The 22,636-nt window shown below is 46.6% G+C and overlaps 1 protein-coding gene across 3 annotated transcripts in view; it reads right to left on the bottom strand.

The window, feature by feature from the left end:
• The window catches only part of DBH (dopamine beta-hydroxylase), a 39,830-nt gene that overhangs the window by 5,873 nt on the left and 11,321 nt on the right, over window positions 1-22,636 (bottom strand). For 2 of the 3 annotated variants that reach the window (XM_082207928.1, XM_082207927.1), the window contains exons 2-12: window positions 19,749-20,100; window positions 17,707-17,853; window positions 16,025-16,285; window positions 13,280-13,456; window positions 12,584-12,686; window positions 8,784-8,950; window positions 7,408-7,551; window positions 6,345-6,383; window positions 4,114-4,173; window positions 3,489-3,616; window positions 2,706-2,865 (exon numbers count right to left, since the gene is read on the bottom strand). In XM_082207928.1, coding sequence (XP_082064054.1) covers window positions 2,706-2,865; window positions 3,489-3,616; window positions 4,114-4,173; window positions 6,345-6,383; window positions 7,408-7,551; window positions 8,784-8,950; window positions 12,584-12,686; window positions 13,280-13,456; window positions 16,025-16,285; window positions 17,707-17,853; window positions 19,749-20,099 — 1,737 coding nt within the window. In that variant the 5' untranslated portion in view covers window position 20,100. Of the gene's footprint in view, window positions 1-2,705; window positions 2,866-3,488; window positions 3,617-4,113; window positions 4,174-6,344; window positions 6,384-7,407; window positions 7,552-8,783; window positions 8,951-12,583; window positions 12,687-13,279; window positions 13,457-16,024; window positions 16,286-17,706; window positions 17,854-19,748; window positions 20,145-22,636 lie in introns of those variants that run through there. The other variant, XM_082207926.1, reaches the window with a different exon arrangement.

Genomic DNA, 22,636 nt, shown 5'->3' on the forward strand with positions numbered 1-22,636 from the left:
CTTGCCTCCTTCCCTCAGAAACAGTACTTCTGTCTTGTCAGGATTCAACCTCAATCTGTTAGCTGCCATCCATCCTCCAAGGATTTAGCCATGTCAGTTGCCTTTAGCTGCTGTTTAGTGTCAACTCTAATTACAGCCAATGTTGCCTCCCCAATACAGTTCAGAACATAAGAAGTGCTTCCTGGATCCGGCCAATGGCTCATCTAGTCCAGCATCCTGTTCTTACAGTGGCCAACTACAGATGCCCATTATGGGAAGCCCACAAGCCGGACCTGAGCACAACAGCAACCCTTCCTTTTTATGGTTCCCTAAAACTGGCATTCAAAAGTAGACTATCCCTGGTCATGGAAGTTCTGCTATCACAGTAGACCTCCATATGGCAAGCCCTGCTGCCTCAAGCTAGCATCCTATTCTTACAGCGGCCAACCAGATGCCTGTGGGAAACAGGCTGCGAGCACAAGAGCCCTCTCCCCTCCTGTGTTTCCTGCAACTGGTACTCAGAAGCATTGCTGCTTCCATTGCTGCCTCAGGAGGCAGAGCTTAGTCATCGTGGCTTGTAGCCATCAATAGCCTTCACTATTAATTTGTCTAAATTTCTTATAAAAGCCATCTAGGTTGGTGGCCATCACTGCCTCCCTGTGGGAGTGAGTTCCATAGTTTAACTATGCACTGTGTGAATAAGTTATTCCCCCACCTCTGTCCAGATAAGATAGCTGCTTTCAAAGGCATTTCTTAACTTCCAGTCCTTTAAGTGTTTGATGGCGAGCACTGAACTTTCTGCACAATTGGGGCCATGTGCTTGACCTCTCAACTCTAAGCCTTTTGTTCATCATCCCACTTCTTTGAGAACTAGATGCCAAAAAACCGAGGGGTGAATAGCAGAACAGCTCCAAAACTCTGGAGTGAGTTCAACCATCCAATGCCAAACTCAGGGAAAGAGGCTTAGAACAGCCCAATTTTCTTTAGGTATGGTCTTCTCACAGTGCGACAGATTCCTGATTCCATTCCAGAATGCAAATCTGGTCTTATCATTCGGCAGAGTGAGGCAGTAGCCTCAGGAGGAATGTGCAGGAAGCAGTGGCAAGCTGATGGTTTGACCTACACCCTCTAAACTAGCTTGCTGTCCTCAGATGCAATGGAGTCACCAGCACTGAAGTTAAGATTCAACAGGGTTCTGTATGTGGAATTGGGTGGAGGCCCCCTCTTGCCCCTAGAGACCACATGGATTCCAGGCATCAGCAGATGTGGAGCTCTGAGTCATCCCTAGTAGGCCTTGCCTTGGTGGATCATACAAAAGTTTCCCTAGCCTTGCACTGTCCTCCAAATCCAAGAACTTCCCCTTCATAAAGTGGATTCAATCCTTCTATTTATGACTTAAAACAGTTTGGGTGATTACTTTTAAAGTCCAACTACAGAAGCAAAGGTCTTCAGTGATGAAGGCTGCTCATCACATGTCCCTCCTGGCCAAGATTATTCATTGTCACTTTCTATGAGACCTATCTTTGGGCTGAAAGAGTCTAAAATAGACAGTCAAAAAGGCACATTTTTTTCTCCTGGGATGCCCTGAGAGCTGGGGTGTGTGTATGTATGTGTGTTTGGTGCTTTATATTCAATGTCACTGAGAAATACCTATGGAATTTTGCACTTCTGATATGAAAAGCATAAATCTGTTGCTCCAGAGGAGTCTCCACTTGTGCTAGCTGTAGACCTTCATGCATAGGCAACACACTGTGGCCATTCAGGTCTGCATTACTACTTAGAAACATGTGCCTGTGCCTTTGGATGGGCAATGCAATGGGGAGAAAATTAATAATAATATGCATGCAATGCAAAACAGGGCAAAATAATACTTGGAAGGGAGGAGGGGAACTTGTTCCACTTGTCTTCATCATGAAAAAAGAATGCAATGGGTTGTATCCAATGCTAGCCCTACTCAGAGTAGACCTATTGAAATTAATGGCCAAGACCAACTTGTCCAACATTAGTTGTGGGCTACATTCAAACAACACTTTATTCCATTTCCCTGATGTTGCCCAAACTATTAATTTGCACATTATATTTGCGCTTTCAAATAAAGTAAAAACCACTTCCTGAAATCTGGCAGAATATAGCAGAAGATTAGCACTCATTTCCATGTTATTTGATTCCAGGGGAAAAAAATCCATTTGCAACCCCCTTAACCCAGAAAATTGTGGGAGTAAAGTGATGAAATTTTAAGCAGTTATACCATATTACAATTCCATCCTGCTGTTTTAAGGGGAGATGTGGGAGAACAGAAGCTCGCATGTGCAGAAGAGGTGGGGAGTATTGGCGTTGTCCAGTGATGTTCATCTTTATGTCATGCCACACCCAGTGGTGTGAATGACATTCAGCATGACATGCACTGCAGGGGTTTGGGCTAGATCAAAAAGGCCACTGTGGTAAAAAAAGCCACAGCTCCATAATGCCACAAGTACTGCCAGATGAAAGGAACATTAGAACAGGACAGAAATGCTGGTTTTACAATCGGGAAAACTGATGCAATGTGCCCAGGATCTGAATAAACCTGTGGAGTAGACCCATTAATTCCAATAGTTCACTTAGATATTAGCCCTTGTGTTCATTGACAAAGAAACCCAGCACAGACCAAGGAATTGGTAAAACACCTTTGATTTCTCTGTCCACTTCCCCCATCTTCCCCCAAGGTTCCTCATTGCTATACATACCGGGAAAAGCACTGCTGAGGATTTATTACAATGCATAGAAATCGGGGCAAAGTCATAGAGGGACTTCAGGACATCTCTGTTGAAAGAATTCCAAGGGACAGAAGCAAATTGCTCTGTGACAGAGGTCTCTGGGCATGTGCAGACATCCTCATCGTTAAACCTGCCAGAAGAAGAAAACTCTTGTCTCAGGGAGGGAAGAAGAGAAAAAGGCAAAGCCTCATAACATCAAAAACAGCTTAGTAGTACAGCACCTGCAGAAGGTTCCAGGTTCAATACCTAGAATCTGCAGGTGGAGCTGGGAAAAGACTCCCTGCCTGAAATCCCCAAAAGCCACTGCCAGTCAGAGTGGACAAAACTGAGCTAGATGGACCAAGGATCTGATTCAGTATAAGGCAGCTTTCTATGTTCCTATTAAACTCAGTCCTTCCTTCAGAATTCTGGGGACCAGAATCTTGCTTTATTTTAAGGGGCAGAGTGATAGTTCAGTAGAGCAAAGCAGCTGCTTTGCATACAAGAGGTTCCACCCCCAATGGTATCTACAGGTAGGACTGTGAGTGTCCCTGTTGATCGTATGTTGAATTAGGCTTTAAATAACCCTAATTAAACTTTAGCCCTGTCCCACAAATTGATTCTGGGTCTCGATTCAAGCTGGGCTGGGTTTTCTCTGCGTCAGCCCAGTTTGGGTCAAGGTAGCCCTACCAGAGACCATTTTGGTAGAGCCTCCAGCAAGCCAGTTTGTCCCTCAGTTAATGATCTCACATTAGGGCAATTACAATGCATTACCTGTTTACTAGATTAAAATAGCGATGGAGGTAGCCCAAATCTATGGCGCTCTTACACAGCTCCAACTCCGTCTGGGGGTAGTAGTGGATGTAGTTCACACACATCTCTTCCATAATGCTGAAACCGCCCTGTAGGTTGCAGAAATTGAGAAGAAGATGTGAATGGAGGGACCCAGTTCTGTTGACTCCTCCCATGAGGGAGGCCTTTCCCATTGCACACCAAACCCAAACTCCCACATTCCATAGTCTTTCCTTCATTTGGGAGTAAACCCCATTCAATCCAACAGGACTTCTTTCTAAGTAGACATGGTCTCACTTGGATTACACCCTCACCCAGTTTCAGAAGGAGGCCAAAAATCATAGTGTTCCATGTTACAAAATGCAATATTAAAAAGTTACACGATCAAGCAATCCACATTCTGCAAAGGGGTGTCTATAAACTATGCAGATTAAGAATGGGAATTTGTACTACTGTTTATTTCGAGTACTTCGTTCTGGTTTTGCATGTCATATGCAGTGTTAGACAGAAAACGAAGGCAGCACCCCCTTGGCTTTTGGGTTTTTGCATATCTTCACAAGTGGCACAAATCCATACTGTATCCCAGAACCTATCCAGAGATGCTCACCACAGTTGCCTTAGTCCTGTCTTCAGTGTTGTACATGCAGGTGGTTCTGAGAACATCACCCTGTTGGTAGAAAAACACATATTTGAAACTGGATTGGGAGCAGGGAGCTTTTCAGCCTGAGGGCTGCATTCTCTAATGGGCAACTTTTTGGAGGTCATATGGCTGGTGAGTGGGGACAAAGGTGAAAGTGGGCAATGGATTTGAATTTTACCCATGTGCAGTAGGTTAGTTTCTACACACACACACACACACACACACACACACACACACACATTCCTTTCTCAATCCTCCTTCCAGGCAAGCAAGTGGCATTATCAGAGTTCAAGGACATATTTACAGTCATGCAAAAACACTCAGGGAGGGTGTGAAGCCAAGCTGTTGAGGGGTGTGGCTGGTGAGAGTTGCAAGGGTCAGACAGAAAGGACTGAAGAGTTGCATTTGGGCCCCAGGCTTGGGGTTCTGCAGTCCTATAGTAAATGGACATAAGTGAGAGCAGGATGCTGGGCTGGAAGGGCATTTTTGCCTGATCCAGCTGGGCTCCTCTTATGTCCTTATCTCTTCCAGCTAAATCACACTTCCCTGTCTCCTATTCTCACCCATACAGGGTTTCTGTGCATATTTTCCTCTCCATCCCTTTTTGTCTTATATCTGTTCAATTTGTCATGTTTGGATAGCTGAGTGCCCCAGCCAAAAAGGCAGTCTGTGTCGAGAGAAAACCCTGGAAATAAACAGAAAAGCGCCAGAGAGCTGGTGTCTGCATCACCTGCCCTCACTTCCTCTTGGGACGCTAATGCTTTTCAACAGCGTTCCTTCTGGGGAGAATGACCAGCTGGGCCTGTGCATCTGTGACACCAGGGCTCTGCAGCAAGAGAAAAAGTGGCAGGGATCCACGCCATGCCATCTGGTGCCTCCACTCATGTAACGTTCAAGAATCCCTGCCTGAAACCCCGGAGAGCTGCTGCCAGTCAGTGCAGAGGACACTGAGATAGGTGGGCCAATCAATATGAAAGAGACTCAGTAAAAGTATTTAAATACAAGAAAAGCAGCAAGGAATATAAAATAGCAAAATTGCAGCAAACTCACCAATCACACTGGGTATGTATTTATGCGCAACACATGGAGTGTTAGGGGAAGGGCAGTTTCTCTGACTAGGAGACATGTCATGATCTTTCAGGGGTAATTTGTCCACCTTTGGTCCCCACCCTGCACTTAGCTCTCACCTGCGGCTCCTAGAAGCTGTCAGCATATGACAGCGGCCACACCCCAGGAACAGCTTCAACTGGCCTGCTAAACGAGGTGAGGGGAGCCAACAGGTCACAAACTCCTGGTGTGTTAGGGACTTTCCCTGCCTGTGAAGACAGGCTCCAGCAGATTAAGCAGATGAGACCAATAGTAGGCCCAGTGGTCAAGAAGGCAGTTTCTGAATGCACTGTAGAAGGAAGTGATGGGCAGGTGGGGCTTCCCAACCTGGGAAGGGAGCCCAGGTAGGAGAGAAGGAAAACTCTGATCCTAAACCTCCACTGTCTTGTGGGATATCTTCAGAAGAAAAGGCCAAGGAGTAAACTCTATACAAATACAGAGTGGAGTCTTGAAGGTGGTTGGATGGTGTCTTGTACGTCTCCTTCTGGCAACTCCTGTAGCCAAGCTGGTGCCAAACATATTGCTCTGCTTTCCTTTGGACCACATCAGCCAGGCTGAGAGGGTGGTCTTGTTGTGTGGGCAGCCCAGGACCTCCATTCACACTGCCCAGGCTTTGAACCCCAGGGGAGTAACTTCTGTGCTGCTAACACAGTGATTTAACTCAACCCCTGCAGGCACACTCCATTGTCTCCTGAGACAGACTGATGCCAGCAACAACTCATGTTCTTGCAACAACAGAGGTTCCTAGCATTCCATCTCTTGCTTGGAAGCCTGGTCAAATCTCTCTCTCTCTCTCTCTCTCCCCCCCACCCCACCTGCTCAAATCCCTTGCCTAGAGACAAGCCCATCCACAACCAAGCACTCAGTCAGAGCAGCTGTTGTCACATCCCAAAGGACTGACCCAAAGAGAAACTCTTTTGGTGTGCGTATGCCCTTTGGAGTTTACCCCATCACTCAGAGGGCTATCCTCATCCATATCCCTAGGACTGATGAGTATTATTAATGAATAATAAGGTGGCAGAGTGTCCCCCCCCCAAAAAAAAAAACTCCTACGAAGGTTTAAACAAAACATCATTTAGACATGTGCTTACCGGGAAAACAGTCACAATTTTCTTTAACATACGGATCTCCTAAAATAAAGCGGGAGACAGGAGTAGAGAGATGTACAGGTAAGCAGAGGGTAACTGAGGTGGAAGGGAAATGTGATGGAAGGCTCTGAGGGTGAGAGATATTGCTTCGCAGGGTAGAGAACCTCTGTCCCTTAACTGCAGTGCACTCTAGGCTTATTTTAAAATGCATTGGAACCATGGAATTGTAGAGTTGGGAGGGGACCCAATGCACCATCTAGTCCAACGAATCACAGCTGGATATTAAATAATAATAATAATAATAATAATAATAATAATAATAATAATAATTATTTATTTATATCCTCCCTCCCCAGCCAAAGCCGGGCTCAGAGCGGCTAACAACAGTAAAAGTAATGCAGTTTACATAAAATCACAATCAATTAATTGAAATACATTCTAATGTCAATTCATTCTAAAGTCAATTCAGAATCAAATTAATGGCAACCATTGGGCTAGAGTTCTATGAGGATTACCAAAGGAGGGGGTCTAACTGGGCCTGGTGGAACAGCTCTGTTTTGCAGGCCCTGCGGAAAGATGTCAAGTCCCGCAGGGCCCTAGTCTCTTGTGACAGAGTGTTCCACCAGCCACAGCCGAAAAAGCCCTGGCTCTGGTTGAGGCCAGCCTAACCTCCCTATGGCCCGGGACCTCCAAGATGTTTTTGTTTGAAGACTGTAAGGTCCTCCGTGGGACATACCAGGAGAGGCGGCCCCGTAGGTATGAGGGTCCTAGGCCATATAGGGCTTTAAAGCTTAAAACCAGCACCTTAAAACTGATCCTGTACTCCACCGGGAGCCAGTGCAGCTGGTATAGAACCAGGTGAATGTGATCCCGCAGCGAGGACCCCATAAGGAGTCTCACCGCGGCATTCTGCACCTGCTGGAGTTTCTGGGTCAGTCTCAAGGGCAGCCCCACATAGAGTGAATTACAATAATCAAGTCTGGAGGTGACCGTCGCGTGGATCACAGTGGCTAGGTCAGGGAGAGAGAGGTACACAGTCTGTATATAATGACTATCAAAGCTGTACCTGGAAGTGAGGGCTGTAGTGCTTGTCGATGTTGACAATTTCCTCTTCTCTCCCTTCTCTCGACAACACCGTCTCCACGCTCCTCCCTGTTAGGTGGGTGTGAAGTTGGGAAGCAAAGATGTGGATCCCAGAAGGTGGCAGTGCCTGGCAAGACATGTCACACAAATATATGTGGCCCAGAGGATTGAATCGCAAATGGCAAATGCTTTCAAGTGGAAGGGAAGGTGGCTACTCAGTTATCAGAAATCAATGTGGAACACCAAAAAAGGGCTAACTGCAAGTTGTCTCATGTAGTGGTTTCGCTACACAATATCTAGAACTGGCATGGTTTTTCCCCTGGTTTGGACACAGGTCAAGATTCTGGGGAAGGGAAATAGCTCAGGGGTGGAGCATCTCCTTTGCATGCAGAAGGTCCCAAGTTCAACCCCTAATGGCATTGCCAAGTAGGGCCAAGTGAGGCCTCTGCCAGAAACCCTGGAGAGCTGCTGTTGGCCAGTGTAGGTATTACTGAGTGTAGAAGGACTGTTGCTCTGACTTTATACAAGATCAACTTCCTTTGTTCCTATTTAATTCAGCCCTTTATTCAGAACCATGAGGACTAGAATCATACTTTATTTGTTGGTGCAGGGCCACAGCTCAGTCCTAGAGCAGGTGCTTTGCAAGAAGAATACCCCAGGTCTGGGACTGCCCCGTGCCTGAAACCCCACAGAGCTGCTGCCAGTGTGCTTAGACACTACTGAGCTCAGCAGACCATTGGTCTTACTCAGTAGAAGGCAGCTAGCTCCCTGTGTGCCTCGTTGGCTATGCTTGCCTAAAGGTAAACATACTCACCAGCAGCGGCGGAGTGTTCCCTGTCTGCACCATGGGGGCAAGGCTGTGGGCGGGGCCAGCCACCAGAGCGACCCCGACCCACTGCTTCAAAGTGGGGCACACTCCCAGCGACCCACAAGTCCAATGTCACTTTGCAAGACTCTCAAAAAAATGACACTGGGCTCATGGGGTACAGCGAGCAGGCCTGCTCCCCTGGCCCCTGCAAGCCTAGCGCTGCTTTTGAGAGCAGTGCTGCTTACAGGGAGAGTGCACGTAATCTGTTGCGTCTTTCTCCCAACGCCCTCCAGCTTTTGGGATGGGATGGTGGCTGAGAAGGATGCAACAGGCATGCGCCCTAGCCCCTGTGAGCAGCGCCGTAACAAAAGCAGCACTGGGCTTGCAGGGATCAAGGTGCATGCCTGTTGCGTCCTTCTCAATCACCCTCCAGCTGGAGGGTGCTGAGAAGGAGCCAACAGCTCATGGCGGAGCAGGGCGCCTTGATACATCCTGCAAAAAAACTGCGCCCAGGTGACAGCTCACACACACACCGCTATGCCCCTGCTCACCAGCTGAGTGCATTTATCAGTGCAGTAGCCAGTCAGATGGAAGTGTGTTTCGCCTGGTGGAATGGCCATCACCGGTGTGTAGACCAAGCCCAGCTCCATGATCCCTGCATTGTAAGGCCGGAGAGAGGCTGTGTAATACAAGCGGATCCCTGACGAATCACGGCGACCTGTCAAAGTTTGAAAAGAAGAAGAAGCTCATCTTAACGAGAGTTGCAGAACAGCCTTCAGTGTTGGGTGTAGAACTAGGCTGTCTCCATGATCATCTTCATAGGTACAGGCAGCAGATCTTGGAAATGAATTAAGCCTTACAGGGCATGGTCTGATGATTCTACCCTTGCTATGGAGCTCACACATCACATTATTAAACTGTGGAACTCACTCCCACAAGAGGCAGTGAGGGCCATAAGCGTGGATGGCTTTAAAAGAGGAATTGACAAATGCATGGAAGACTACCAATGCTTGCTAGCCACAAAGGCTGTGCTCTGCCTCTACCGCTGAAGGCAGAGCGCTGCTGAATACCAGTTGCAAGAAACTGCAGGAAGGGAGGGTAATGTTGAGCTCAGCTCTTGCTTATAGGCTTCCCATTGGAGTTTTTTTGTGAGGCCTCTGAGCTAACAGGGCTTAGATGCACCCCCTTTGGCCTGATCCAGCAGAACTATTCTCATGCTCTTATGTTTTGTTCTTATGGATATATTTTAAAATATATATGGATCTGGGATTAGGTTTGATGTGTGTGTGGGAATACCCTGAATGTTTTGGTTGTGGTTTTTAAAAAATGTTGTTATTTAATAATCTGTGGCTTCCTTCAGTGGGTGGGATGTTGCAGTCCTGCCTTTCAAAAATATAGATGAGTTTTAGATTTTTCTCTCCTTTTAATGTTATGGGTTATCTATTTATTGCAGGTATTTTTTATTGTTTTGTAAAAAAAAAAGTCACTAATATGTTGTAAAATACTACTACTACTACTACTACTACTACTAATCCAAACTCCATACCTACTAACTTTAAGAACACCTTATAAACAAACCTGCTTCTTTCATAACTCAGGGATTATGAGCTGTACACGCACCATAGTGGGTGATGTAAGATCTTTCTCTGCCTGGGGCCGTAATTAGCAGCCAATCCAAGTAGAATCTGCTGTCTTGGCCCCCTCTGAGTTTGCTTGAAATGTCACTGCTGTTTAATGGCCCCTCTGGGCACCTGACATCCTGCAAACTGTATACTAGATGGAGAAGGATGGTGGGGGGAAGGCTTTCAGAACTTGCAGTCCTGTGATACATGCCCCCTCATCAGCCCCCTCTGACCTCATCTTGACTCCAGATGTTCTGCTCATTGTGTGTGTGCTCCTTCTGAACCAGCAGGAAATCCATAACTGCAGCTTATTCTTTTCTCATAGCAGGACTGATGATGGAAGAAGCATCAGAAGAACATGTTGCTGGCCAATCTTGGGGCTGGGCTGTTCTCATGCCCAGTAGGTGCCCCCATCAAAATGAGCCCACTTCATACTCGCCAACATCATCTCTGCCATCCTCACTGCTAAGCCAGATGTGAAGAGCACTCCAAAAAGACGTTTACCTCCCCCACAGTTGAAGAAGAAAATGAGAAGAGCCTGGCTGCTGCACCAGGTCAAAGGGGGAAGCATCTAGTTTAGCATCCTGTTCTCACAGAAGCATCAAGTTAGAAGGGACCCTGAGGATCATCTAATCTAAACCCTGGCAATGCAGGAATAGGCAGCTGTCCATTATGGGTATTGAACCTGTGACCTTGGTGTTATCAGAACCACACTCCAACCAACTGGGCTATCTAGCAGTAGTCAGCCAACAAGGTGCTCCAATGGTACCCCAAGCAGGACCTGAGTGCAAGAGCAACACTCTCACCACTTGCAATTCTCAGGAACTCATTTTCAGAGGTTTTTGACTCTCGAGATCAGACCCAAACTGGCCAGTTTCCCAATCCCCATGTTAAAGCCATAAAGGAAGATAATCTGATTTTGGCCAGGACATCCATCTCCTTTTATGTCCCTGTCTCCAAACTGGGCACAACAGATGGTTAAGAATAAATGAAGGAGGTGTTGGTTCAACAGAAAGAACCAAACCCCATTATTTATAGATGAGTTGCTTCCCAACACCCTGCGACTGTTGAGCAGCACAGATGCTGGGGCTTTCTAAAAATACTCAGAGGAAGTCAAGGAGCAGGCAACTTTGTGTTTATGGAAATGCAGCCACTTTGCATTTTCTTATCCCTCTCCCCACACCTCCCTGAAGCCAGCTTGCTGTCACAAAATGTGGTAGAAGCAGGAGAGGCTGCCCCTTCGCTCATTATTTTGAGAGGCACCTTTTCATTCTCAGCCTTGTAAGCTCAGTCAAGTAGCTAAGTGGCATTTGAGGGAGGGTGGGGAGGAAACAGCAGCCACAAAGTCTCTTCTCTCAGGATTGAGGGATGCATAAGCAGCCTGCCCCATCCCGCCCCCCAGTCAAGGAATGATCTAATCCAACTCCCTGCAATGCAAGAATCACAGTGAAATAACACCTAACAGATGGCAATCCAAGCTCTGTTTAAGAACATCCAAGGAAGGAGAGTCCACCACCCTCTGAGGGAGTTCATCCCACTGTTGAACAGATATTACCATCAGAAAGTTCCTGTCATTTGAATTCATTGTTTCAGGTTGAAGTCTCCAGAGGAGGAAAAAACAAGCTTGCTCCACCTTCCATGTGACAATCCTTTAGATATTTGAAGATGGCTATCATATCTCCTCTCAGTCTCCTCTTTTCTAGGCTAAACATGCCCAACTCCCTCAACTGTTCCCCATAAGGCTTGGTTTCCAGACCCTTTATCATTTTGATCGCCCTCCTCTGCAAGTGTTCCAGCATCTTTCTTAAATTGTGGCACCTAGAACTGGACATAGTACTCCAAGTGGGGTCTGACCAAGGCAGAATAGAGTGGCACCATTACTTCACTTGATCCAGACACTACTGGATCACGGCCTAGGACCCTCATACCTATGGGACCGCCTCTCCCGGTATGCCCCACAGAGAGCCTCAAGGTCCATAAATAGCAACACCCTAGTGGTCCTGGGCTCTAAGGAAGTTAGATTAGCTTCAACCAGAGCCAGGGCCTTTTCAACACTGGCTCCGGCCTGGTGGAACGCTCTGTCTCATGAGACCAGGGCCCTGCAGGATCTGATTTCTTTCCGCAGGGCCTGTAAGAGAGAGTTGTTCCGCCTGGACTTTGGCTTGGAGCCAATTTGATTCCCCCCCCCTTTCTTTTTTCTTTTTCCTTTCTCCTCCTGTGATGAGGCTGCATTTTAATATTTTAATGTTTCAATATTTTAATGTTGTATTTTAATCTTGTTTTTAAGTTGTATTCATTCCACTTGTTTTTATTATTGCTTGTTAGCAGCCCTGAGCCCGGCCTTGGCTGGGGAGGGCAGGGTATTAATAATAATAATAATAATAATAATAATAATAATACTAATAATAATAATAATAACTATTGATGCAACCTAGGATAGCATTCACTTTTTTGCTGCTGCATCATGCTGCTGACTCATGTGAAGCTTGTGGTCTATTGAGACAACTAGATGCTTTTTACATGTGACGCCAGGGGTCTCCTATACTGATTCTAGACCCTTGATAATATTGCTTGTTATTTATTTATTTAATAAATTAAATAAATAATACAACGCTTCATCGGACAATCACAGGGTGGTGTTCATGTTTCAAATGTAAGTCAAATGTAGACCTTTTAGATAACAAGTGACTAACAAGTCTTAACACCACCACCACCAAAGTTTTGTTTACCTTTGAGTTCCAGGGGATTGTGGTAATGGATTTCCAGCCGCATAAACCTGGAAGAACCAGGGCCCCCAAATGAAAGCCCTGCATCCTCTGGGTAGTAAAAAGCCTATAAGAAGGACAGGGGAGGGAGAGTTAACCAGATGGATGGTCATCGTCATCATGCCCCCCACCCCAATACTGCAGTTCTTATGCTGACCCCTCATGGAGGGAGTATCAGGCAGAGCTCACCGGACTTTTGGAAACCTGCAATGCAGAAAGGGAAAGCCCTAGCCCAGAGCTTTCATAACGTTTCAAGCTGGTGACACTGTTCTTAGATATGCATCATTTTGCGACACAGTAATTCAGTTTTCCTAGCAAACAGGAGGTTGAACTTTCCAGCCCCAGGAGGAGCACAGGGAGCATTCACGTGGCATACCTACACATTGCAGCCGGCACACCAATGTGTTCCGACACACATTTTGGAAAGCTCTGCCCTAGATGTCTGAAGGTGTCTGTTGCTGCTGCCTATCAGGCAGAGTGAAAGGTCATCCCACAATACGTGGGCAATAGTGGAATATGCGCGTTTTGTGGGGGTCACTGGAAAGTTTCATGAATTCATTTCCATTAACTGATGGGAAACAGTTCAAAGAGGAATGGAATGGAATGGAAAGAAACTTTTGCCCCAGCCCTGTATTGGGCAGCTATCTCGATCTGACACACCTGTGCACCCATCGCCCAGGCGGCAAGCACGTGCCGGCAGTAGTTCAGGCGTTCTGGCTTCATCTTGGAGTCGCAGGGCCCATTGTAGTGTGGGAAGGTGTTGAAATTGGCAGCACACTGGAAGACCTCCATGTGGTGGACAATAGCTTCATTCCCCTCTGTGATGACCGGTTCATACTGCAAAGAGAATCAGTGTGGTGTGGTGGTTAGAGTGGTCTAGGATTTGGGAGAGACCAGGGTTCAAATCCCTCCATTGGACATGAAGTTCACTTGGTGACCTTGGAAGCCAGTCTCTGCCTTTCAGCCTATCCTGCCTCACAGAGTTGTGGGGATTAAATGAGGAGGGAGAGAAAGCCATGTCTGCCACTGATCATCCTCAGCACTGTCTTTAGATCTAGGCTTCGGGAGACAATGGATGTAGTATTTGAAAAGAACAAAATGCAACAAAACAGTCAAAGGCCACATGTACACCATACATTTAAAGTGCTATGATAAACAGCCATGGCTTACCACAAAGGATTCTGGGAGATGTAGCTTGTTAAGGGGCTGAGAGTTATTAAGAGACCCCCTATGTCCCTCTCAGAGCTAAAATTTCAAGAGCTCCCTGTGAAGAGGGATTGCTGTTTAAAACTCACACTTCCCTTTTTCCTCTTCTTTCCCTAATCACCTTGTGGGGGTGTGGGTTGCTATATGGACAGCTGTGACTTTGAGATCTGCTGAGTCATGGCTCTCCTTCCCCCCTCCCCCTCCTACCTCTCTTGTAACCTGCAAGGTGACAGGGTCTGACTAACAGCTCTCCATAGCTGATGACTAAGGAATTCTGCAGGAATTGCCCTCTAGGCTGATTGACTTTCCCCCTCATTAGCTGGATTCTCAGATTTCGCTCTCATCCTGTTGGGAGGGTGGGGGTGGGGGGTGGGGGACAGTTCTGCAGCTCCTACAAACCCTCCCATAGCAGAAAGTGTAACAGTGCTGAAAGGAAGGAGAGACTTGAAATATAAAAAAGGTGGAGAGGGAATTCTTCAGGCCTAAAGGTAAAGGTAAAGGGACCCCTGACCATTAGGTCCAGTCGTGGCCGACTCTGGGGTTGTGGCACTCATCTAGCTTTATTGGCCGAGGGAGCCAGCTTCCGGGTCATGTGGCCAGCATGACTAAGCCACTTCTGGCAAACCAGAGCAGTGCACGGAAACGCCATTTACCTTCCCACTGGAGCGATACCTATTTATCTACTAGCACTTTGAGGTGCTTTCGAACTGCTAGGTTGGCAGGAGCAGGGACCAAGCAATGGGAGCTCACCCCGTTGCGGAGATTCGAAGCGCTGACCTTCTGATCGGCAAGTCCTAGGCTCTGTGGTTTAACCCACAGCGCCACCCGCGTACCTTTTCTTTGGGCCTACCCTCCTCTTAATTAGAGCTGTGCACTGGATTTGGACAAAGCCGGGCCACTTTGGGGTGGAGATCTGGACTGAGCTGGGGATCTGAGCTTACACTGTCAGCCCTGGATCTGACCCTCAGAGCTGCTACCCAGGGCATACTCTTACCAGCCCTCTCTGGTCTCTTCCACAAGTGCTTTTGTCAGGCTAGAATATGCAATTGAGCTGTGAAGATGTCTCTTGCTTTTCTGCATGGAGAAAGGTATGGAGGCATATGCAGAAACCTCTGGCTTGCACAGATGGAATTACTGAGAGCTTGCCTCTACAAAGAAATGAGCCCCAACCATTGCCCCCCCCACTGCCTACAGCAGCATAGTGACAAATTCATTCAAGATAGTCACAGACACCACCACCCATCACAACCATGCCCCCTTCTAAGATTATGCAACCTTCTAAGATTTCAGAATAATCCATACACTAATAATAATTAGAAATGCATTCCAACAATCAATGCAGTATGTTGCCTTTTGACTGGATCTACTATTTTCTGTGCAGGTACAACACAGGCAAATAATTTGGAGTACTCCACTATACAGTGGTACCTCGGGTTAAGAACTTAATTCGTTCTGGAGGTCCGTTCGTAACCTGAAACTGTTCTTAACCTGAGGTATCACTTTAGCTAATGGGGCCTCCCGCTGCCGCCGTGTGATTTCTGTTCTCATCCTGAAGCAAAGTTCTTAACCCAAGGTACTATTTCTGGGTTAGCGGAGTCTGTAACCTGAAGCGTCTGTAACCTGAAGTGTCTGTAACCCGAGGTATCACTGGTTTTCCTTAAAGTTCCATGACACGTAACAGAACTCCTCAAATCATCTTTCAAGTACTCCTAAGTGTTTAGCTTTGGAGTGTACAGAACAACTCCTCAAAGTTCTTCCCATGCACTTTCTTCAGAGGGTGCCTAGGAGACCATAGTTTGTGGCTGACTCAACCTTCCTTCATTCTGATGGTTTCCAATTGATGCAAAGGGTGAGAAAAATTCCTTCTCAGTGGCTAAAAGGCTCCCCTTTGGGTGGTGCTATGATCCTGGAGATAGGGACCCTGCTGCAGAAATAGTAATGGGTCTTTCACACACACACACACACACACACACACACACACACACACACACACAGCACACCCTGGCCTCTTACACCTCTATTAACCTGTGACTCCACCTACCACGGGCTCCTGGAGGTTGCCACTGAGAAAAAATGACATCCCTCTTTCATGACCCCTGTTATAGATATTAAAAAGGTAAAAGGATTGGAGAGAAAAGAAAGAAAAGGACTCAAAGTCTATGAAGTTGGGAGAAAGATGCTGTACTTTCTTCCACCCACCATGATGATGTGATGCTTTGGGAAATCTTTTGGGAGCTCCTGGATGAAGCACCAGTAAGTTGTCTCCTGGCTGGGGATCTCCACGTCAACAGCTCTTATTTCCATGGTCTTCAGGTCACCAGGCAGGGGTGGGATCCTGATGATGGGTTTCAGTAGCTGGACACGTTGCAGGCCTTTCCAGAGGAGGGCAGAGACATTGATGGCTTGGAGGGAAGGGACCGGTTTTTCCAGGATCCCATAGATAAGATGTACAGTGCCATCCTGGAAGGGAAGACAGAAGGCACATCCATCAGGAAGGACCGGAGCTGAGCAGCAGAGCAACTGCCCTTGGGAACTGGGTCAGAAGCTCCAGCTGGTGCAGAATCCTGCAGCTAGACTGCTGATGGAGGCATTTGGTCAACAACATGAGACACCATTGTTAAAACAGCAGCGCTGGCTGCCCATCTACCACAGAGCCAGGTTCAAGATTCTTGTATGAATTTATAAAGCCCTGAGCAGCTTAGATCTGGGGTACCTCAGGGACCTCCTGAACAAGGAGCTAACTCCTAGGGGCCATGGGGGCTTCTGCCTCTGCTATAAAATATTTGAGGGGGGCAGACCCCACAAAATTGATGGGCATTCCCATTCAAATAATGTGTGTGCACTGCATCATATGATCAGTTATGTGGGGTGGGGCTTATCTGGGCCCCCACAATATTCTATTCAAGTTGGCACCCTGTCCTGAACACTTTAATCTCTGAGATCATCTGCAGGAACATTGTTGGTTATTCCCTAGATTGGCATGACGCATCTGACAACAATGAAAAACTGAGCATTTGGTGTCATCAGCCCAGTCTCTACTAATAACAATTCAGTAGGCATCTTCTGTGTTAAACTTTTAAACGGTTGCTGAAAACATTTCTGTTCCGCAAGACCTATCCATGCAGTTAAGAACGCATCCTTCCACAATAGTTCATTGATGCCCGTTTTAACTTTTTTGTTGTTGTTTTTGTAGGGTTTTATGGTTCTGCTAGGGGACGCGGGTGGCGCTGTGGGTAAAACCACAGTGCCTAGGACTTGCCGATCGTATGGTCGGCGGTTCGAATCCCCACGGCGGGGTGAGCTCCCGTCCTTCGGTCCCAGCTCCTGCCCACCTAGCAGTTCGAAAGCTCCCTTAAAGTGCAAGTAGATAAATAGGTACCGCTTTATAGCGGGAAGGTAAACGGCGTTCCGTGTGCTGTGATGTCACACTGGCCATGTGACCCAGAGGTGTCTGCGGACGGCGCCGGCACCCGGCCTCTAGAGTGAGATGAGCGCACAACCCTAGAGTCTGTCAAGGCTGGCCCGTATGGGCAGGGGTACCTTTATGGTTCTGCTGCTGCAACTTCTTTGACATATTTTATGACACAGTTGTATATACGTAACTTTTTAGAAAATAAATGAAGAATAAATAAATTTTCAGAAGATGCTTACAGAGCAGATTATAGCTGCTTCAAGTGGTATATTTGTGTGTTTGGCATCAGCCTAGATTGAAAAAATGACATGCAATAGGGAAAAATTACAACTTTTCGAACTGATGTGCAGCTTTCCCTTGGTGCTTAATATTGTGGGAGGACTGTTTTCTTCTCAACAGTACTCAGCAACTATTCTAATGGTGCTCAATAAATCTTAAGCCCACTGCAGGAGGCGAAGAGTTTTTTTACCTCGATGAGATAGTCCTTGGGGTCACATGTGCTGAAAGCCCTTTTAAAGAGCAGGGAGAGGCCCTCAGCCGTTTGATGAGCACTGATAAGCCTGTAGTTCTGCTGAGGATCCATGTGGAGTCGCTCGTCCTGATCGCTCCAGGCATCCTGCAGGTAAGGGGGGGAACATCCCACAACAGATCATATATGACAGACAGTTGTGCCAAAATCTGTCCTCCAGATTCTTAAGAGTTTTCTCCTGCTTTGAAAGAGGCTTCAGTTTCCCCCCCTTGTCCTCCAGTCATTCTTAAGATTTCTTTAGAACAGGGTTGTGCTCTAGTGGAGGCTGGTACCCTGTTGTGGACTGACTGGACGCAGAGGAATGGAGGGAGGAACAGCTAGGAAGCCACCAAGGAAAGAAGGCTCAGAGCCCTGGGAGTGGTGTTGGAAAATGATGAGTGGTCAGAGGGAGAAGAGGGAAAAGATAGAGAAGAAGAGGTGTCAGAAGCTGAAGAGGCAACAGGACGTAGTGAGCTGGTGGAGTCTGTAGCAGAGAGAAGTCCAGAATCAGAGGCAGAAGCTGAAGCAGGTGAGTGGAAGTAGGGAAGCCAAGAGGCAGAGAGGAGTCAGGCTGGTGAAAAGTCATGGGTTTGTCCTCCTGCTGCTGCAACAAGCTACCCCAGCTCTCCCAGAACCAGAAGAGACATAAAATGGGCAGAGCAAAGACAGGCTGCACATAGGCACAGTCTCTGATTGCTTGAAATAAGCTCTGGAGAAGAGGAGCCATAGACGGCTGCGGGGAGGCAGGGACCTGGAATAAGACATACAGGGAATGAGCTGCTGTGCTCATTAGACCTGACAGCCAAGTCCATAAAGAACATGTTTTTGCCAGTAAAGCATCAATGCCAACTTTGAACTGTGTGATTTACTGACAGGCTTGCTCTGTGACATATTCTGGGGCTGGTAGGATGCTGCAACCTGCCCCAGCAACCTGCCCTCACCTAGCTCCCACATGCCTGTTGTCTGACTTACAACCAATTCACTGAAAAAAGAACAATGGAATCATGGAATTGTACAGCAGGAAGGCACCTCAAGAGTCATGCTGTAATGCAGGAATCATGGCTAAAGAATTCCTGATGGATGGCCATCTGACCTCTGCTTAAAATCCTCCAATGAAGGGAGTCCATCACCTTCCAGTAGCCATTAGGACAGGTTTTTAAAGCAAGGAGGAGTAACAAAATTCCCAACATATAGTGAAAACAGATTTTCAAAACAGATGTGCATAATAAAAGTACATGTTTGAGGAGGATTGCTTAAACAAAAAGTGCTTAGCAGGCATGGAAAACCAAGCAATGAATGCTCTTTTCTGAAACATCTTCCTTGGGGATTCACCTGGAATAAAGTAAGCATGGTAAAAACCCAGAACTCCCCACCTTGCAGATTTCACTGAAATTTTCTCTCCCACAGTGCAATTTTTTGAATACAGATGATCTTCTCATTAACTGATAGTGGGGAAAGGTCAATGAACACAAGATACTATGCTCAAAGAAATATGAACATGAGAAAACATCTTTTATCAAGTCAGACTGCTGGTCCATCTAGCTCAATATTGCTCAGACGGACCAGCAGCAGCTCTCCGAGGTTTCTGGCTCTGGGGTCTTTCTCTCCTAGCGGTACCTGGAGATGCCATTAGGGATTGAACCGGGGACATTCTGCATGCAGAGCCGATGGCTGACCACTGAGCTATTTCATCTAAAAATGAAAGTAAGATCTGAGTCCTCATGTATCTGTATAGGTTGAGTTAAATGAGAACATGGGAAGACGTATTATACCAAGTCAAACCACTGGTCCATCTAACTCAGTATTGTCTACACTTGATTGGCAGTGTCTCTCCAGGGTTTTCAGCAGGGGTATTTTTGGGACTGAACCTTTTGCATGCAGAGAAAGTGCTTCCCTCGATCCCCTAACCCAGACTCATGTTAAACCTCATTTTCCAAAGCAGAAGGGAAAAGTCTTCATGGTCCCAAGCCCAAATGCAGGACGAAGCCTAGCAACAGACTTACTGCGAAATAGGACTGGTGTCCATCACTCCAGAGGACAGCCAGATCAGCGTTCTGAAAGCCTCCTCGGTCGGACATGCCAAAAAGGATCCCATATTTGAGCTCCTTGACCAGGATCTGGAAATACACCTCCTGCAGGGGGTAGCTGATGTTCCATGAGAGCTCCAGGAGGCCTTGAGGGTCCAGCGACACCCTGTAGAGGAAGCCACTCTCCCTCGGATCTGTGCCTTGCAGAGCAACCACCAAGATGACTAGGAAGATGGCCACCCCTGTGAAATACATGGAGGCCACTTCCCGGAGCTTGAGAGTCAGGCAGGAGGGTCTCGGCTTCTGCTTCATCCTTGCGGTTTGCATCCTCAAATAGAAAAGAAGTGATTGGGTCATTTCGATTTATAGGCTGGCCCTCCTAGGCAAATAGGGTAAGTAATTCCCACTTAATTGCATTTAGTGGTTGGGAAATTGGATTGTGGCATTGACCCCCTCCTTGTGTCCACCACCCCTCCTCCTTTCCTGGGCCAAAGGCTTTGTCGCTCTCCATTTCCCCCTTGCCTTAATTGGCTTTAATTCTCCATGGACATTATCAGAGGCAATTGAAGTAGACTGGATGGATTTTATCTCTTTTTTTTCTTTTAGGAAAAAAAAAAGCCCTGCTAACGCTGCCCAGAAAGAGAAGCTTAACCGGCAAACTCTGCATCCATGGTCTAAGCTTCACTTTTTCTCCTTCCAAACTGGAGCAAGTGTTCCTCCAAAGCAGCCCTCGTTCCCCAAAAGATGACATACCAGGGTTGTTGTTTCATTTGTTACAGGTCTAAAAATATTCTCAAGGTGACTTGGGGTTTCAGAAAAGAGAGGATTACAGTATCTTGTCACCTCATAGCAGTTACAAAAAGCATACCTGTCAAAATCTCCTTCTCTCTGCCACTGGGCAGATGTAATCCATGATTTCCAGTACTTGAGGTGGGTGAATCTGTCAGTTTGCGGCTTTCTCCCCATTTCTGATTTTTCCAATCTTACATTCATATCTTCACATTTCCATGTCAGTTTGCAATTTTCATTTTTTAAAATAATCATTAGCATTCGGGTGTGAATTTCTCCTGATATAAATGTTATGTAGGCAATGTTGCCTAAGAAACACATTTTTGCAAGGCCATTTCCTATAATGATGCATTTTTGTATGCTCAAATCAACTCTTTACTGTTACAATCAAAGACCAGCATTGATCCTTGCATGCTCTTTTCACTAATGTCTGCATTTTTATGCAAACCTTACTCTAGTATATACATTTGGGGCCACAGGATTGCATTGCAAAATTCAGAAAAGTGCACATTTCAAAGGATGGCTGTGTTTCATTTTCCAAACTGGGATGTATCCAGTGAAGTTCCATGGAGAGTAGCCCCAATGAAATGTATAGACCCAAGTTAGCTCTGTCCATTCTTTTCAGTGGGTCTACTCTGAGTAGCACTAATGCACACAACCCATTGTTTTGAAAAGTGAATTTTGGTATGCCCCCCTTTTAAGTGTGAATAGGATTTCTTTCCTTTTCTGACTTGATGCTGACTTTGGCTCTTACTTGGTTCTCTGTGCCAGATTCCCTTACAGGCTCATTCAGCCAGATGCATCAGAAATGCAATGGCAGCAAAAGGAAGCCCTTCCGTCAACTCCTGGAGATCCGATACCCAAAGACAAGTGCATTCTTTGTGGTCTGGTCTGGTCTATGGCGTGTGTGTGTGTGTGTGTGTGTGTGTGTGTGTGTGTGTGTGTAGGGCAATACAGAGTTGCTGGAAGTATGAGAAGCAACGTAGGTGCATGAGGCTCATGGATCTGATCTCTTTCTCTCCTCCCCTCCACCAGCAAACATTAGAGGTTGTTGTCTAGGAAAATCAGTGAAAAGCATCTCAGTGTTTGTGTGTGTGTGGCAAATTCACTTTGAGCTCCAAGATTTAGCCTAGGCTTAAAATGCAAAGGACAGCACTCTTCATTTCTTCACATAGGAAGCTGCCTATTGTCCTCCCTGACAATAGCTCTCAGGATTTCAGATGGAGAGTTTTTCTTCAGTCCTATGCTGGAAATGCTGCCAAGGACCTATGCTTCTTCAGTCCTATGCTGGAAATGCTGCCAAGGACCGAACCTGAGACCTTCTGAATGCAAAACGTATGCTCCACCAATGAACTGTATCCTTTCCCCTCAAAATAAAGTAAGATTCTAGTCCTCATGGTTCTGAATAAAGAACTGAATTTAAAAAAGAACATGGCAAGCTGCCTCATATGGAGCCAGTCCACTGAAGTCTATCTAGCTCAGTACACTGACTGGCAACATCTCTCCTTGGTTTCATAGACAGGGTGTCTCTCCCAGCCTGATCTGGAGATGCCACTCAGTTTTCATCATTCTGGATAAAGAGCTGCATTAAATGACAATATCGAAAGCTTCCTTTCTAACTTCCTCTTCCTCCCAGTTGCATTTCAAGAAAACATTCTCTCCTTTGCAGGAGCTGCTGCTTCCCATCTGTGTGTGACAAGTGAGCAATTGGATTTTCCCAGAAGCCAGCAGTGACCTTAGCATCTGAGAAGAGGTCACGGAATGGGGAGACTGGCCTTTCGGCTTGGATGGACGTTTATGATGCAGCTTAGGTGGGTGATGCCATTTTCGTTCCTGTTCTCCTGCTCCCCATTGCTCCATGTTGTCACAGTTCTGTCCTAAATAAGAAGTGTTCTAATCAGGCCACGATCCCCCTGGCTGCCTGCACCTGGCATTCCCTAAAGTTTTCTGTCTTGCACACACTTCCCTGAGAGGAAGGTTGGATAAATCTGTCTGTTCAGTTTTCCTCTGTTTCTCACCCTGCCCCCAGTCTTAAGTCCATATCAGTTTGATTTAAAAACAAACAAACAAAAGAA

The sequence above is a fragment of the Podarcis vaucheri genome (assembly GCF_965113315.1).
Source record: "Podarcis vaucheri genome assembly, chromosome: Z".
Taxonomy (NCBI): domain Eukaryota; kingdom Metazoa; phylum Chordata; class Lepidosauria; order Squamata; family Lacertidae; genus Podarcis; species Podarcis vaucheri.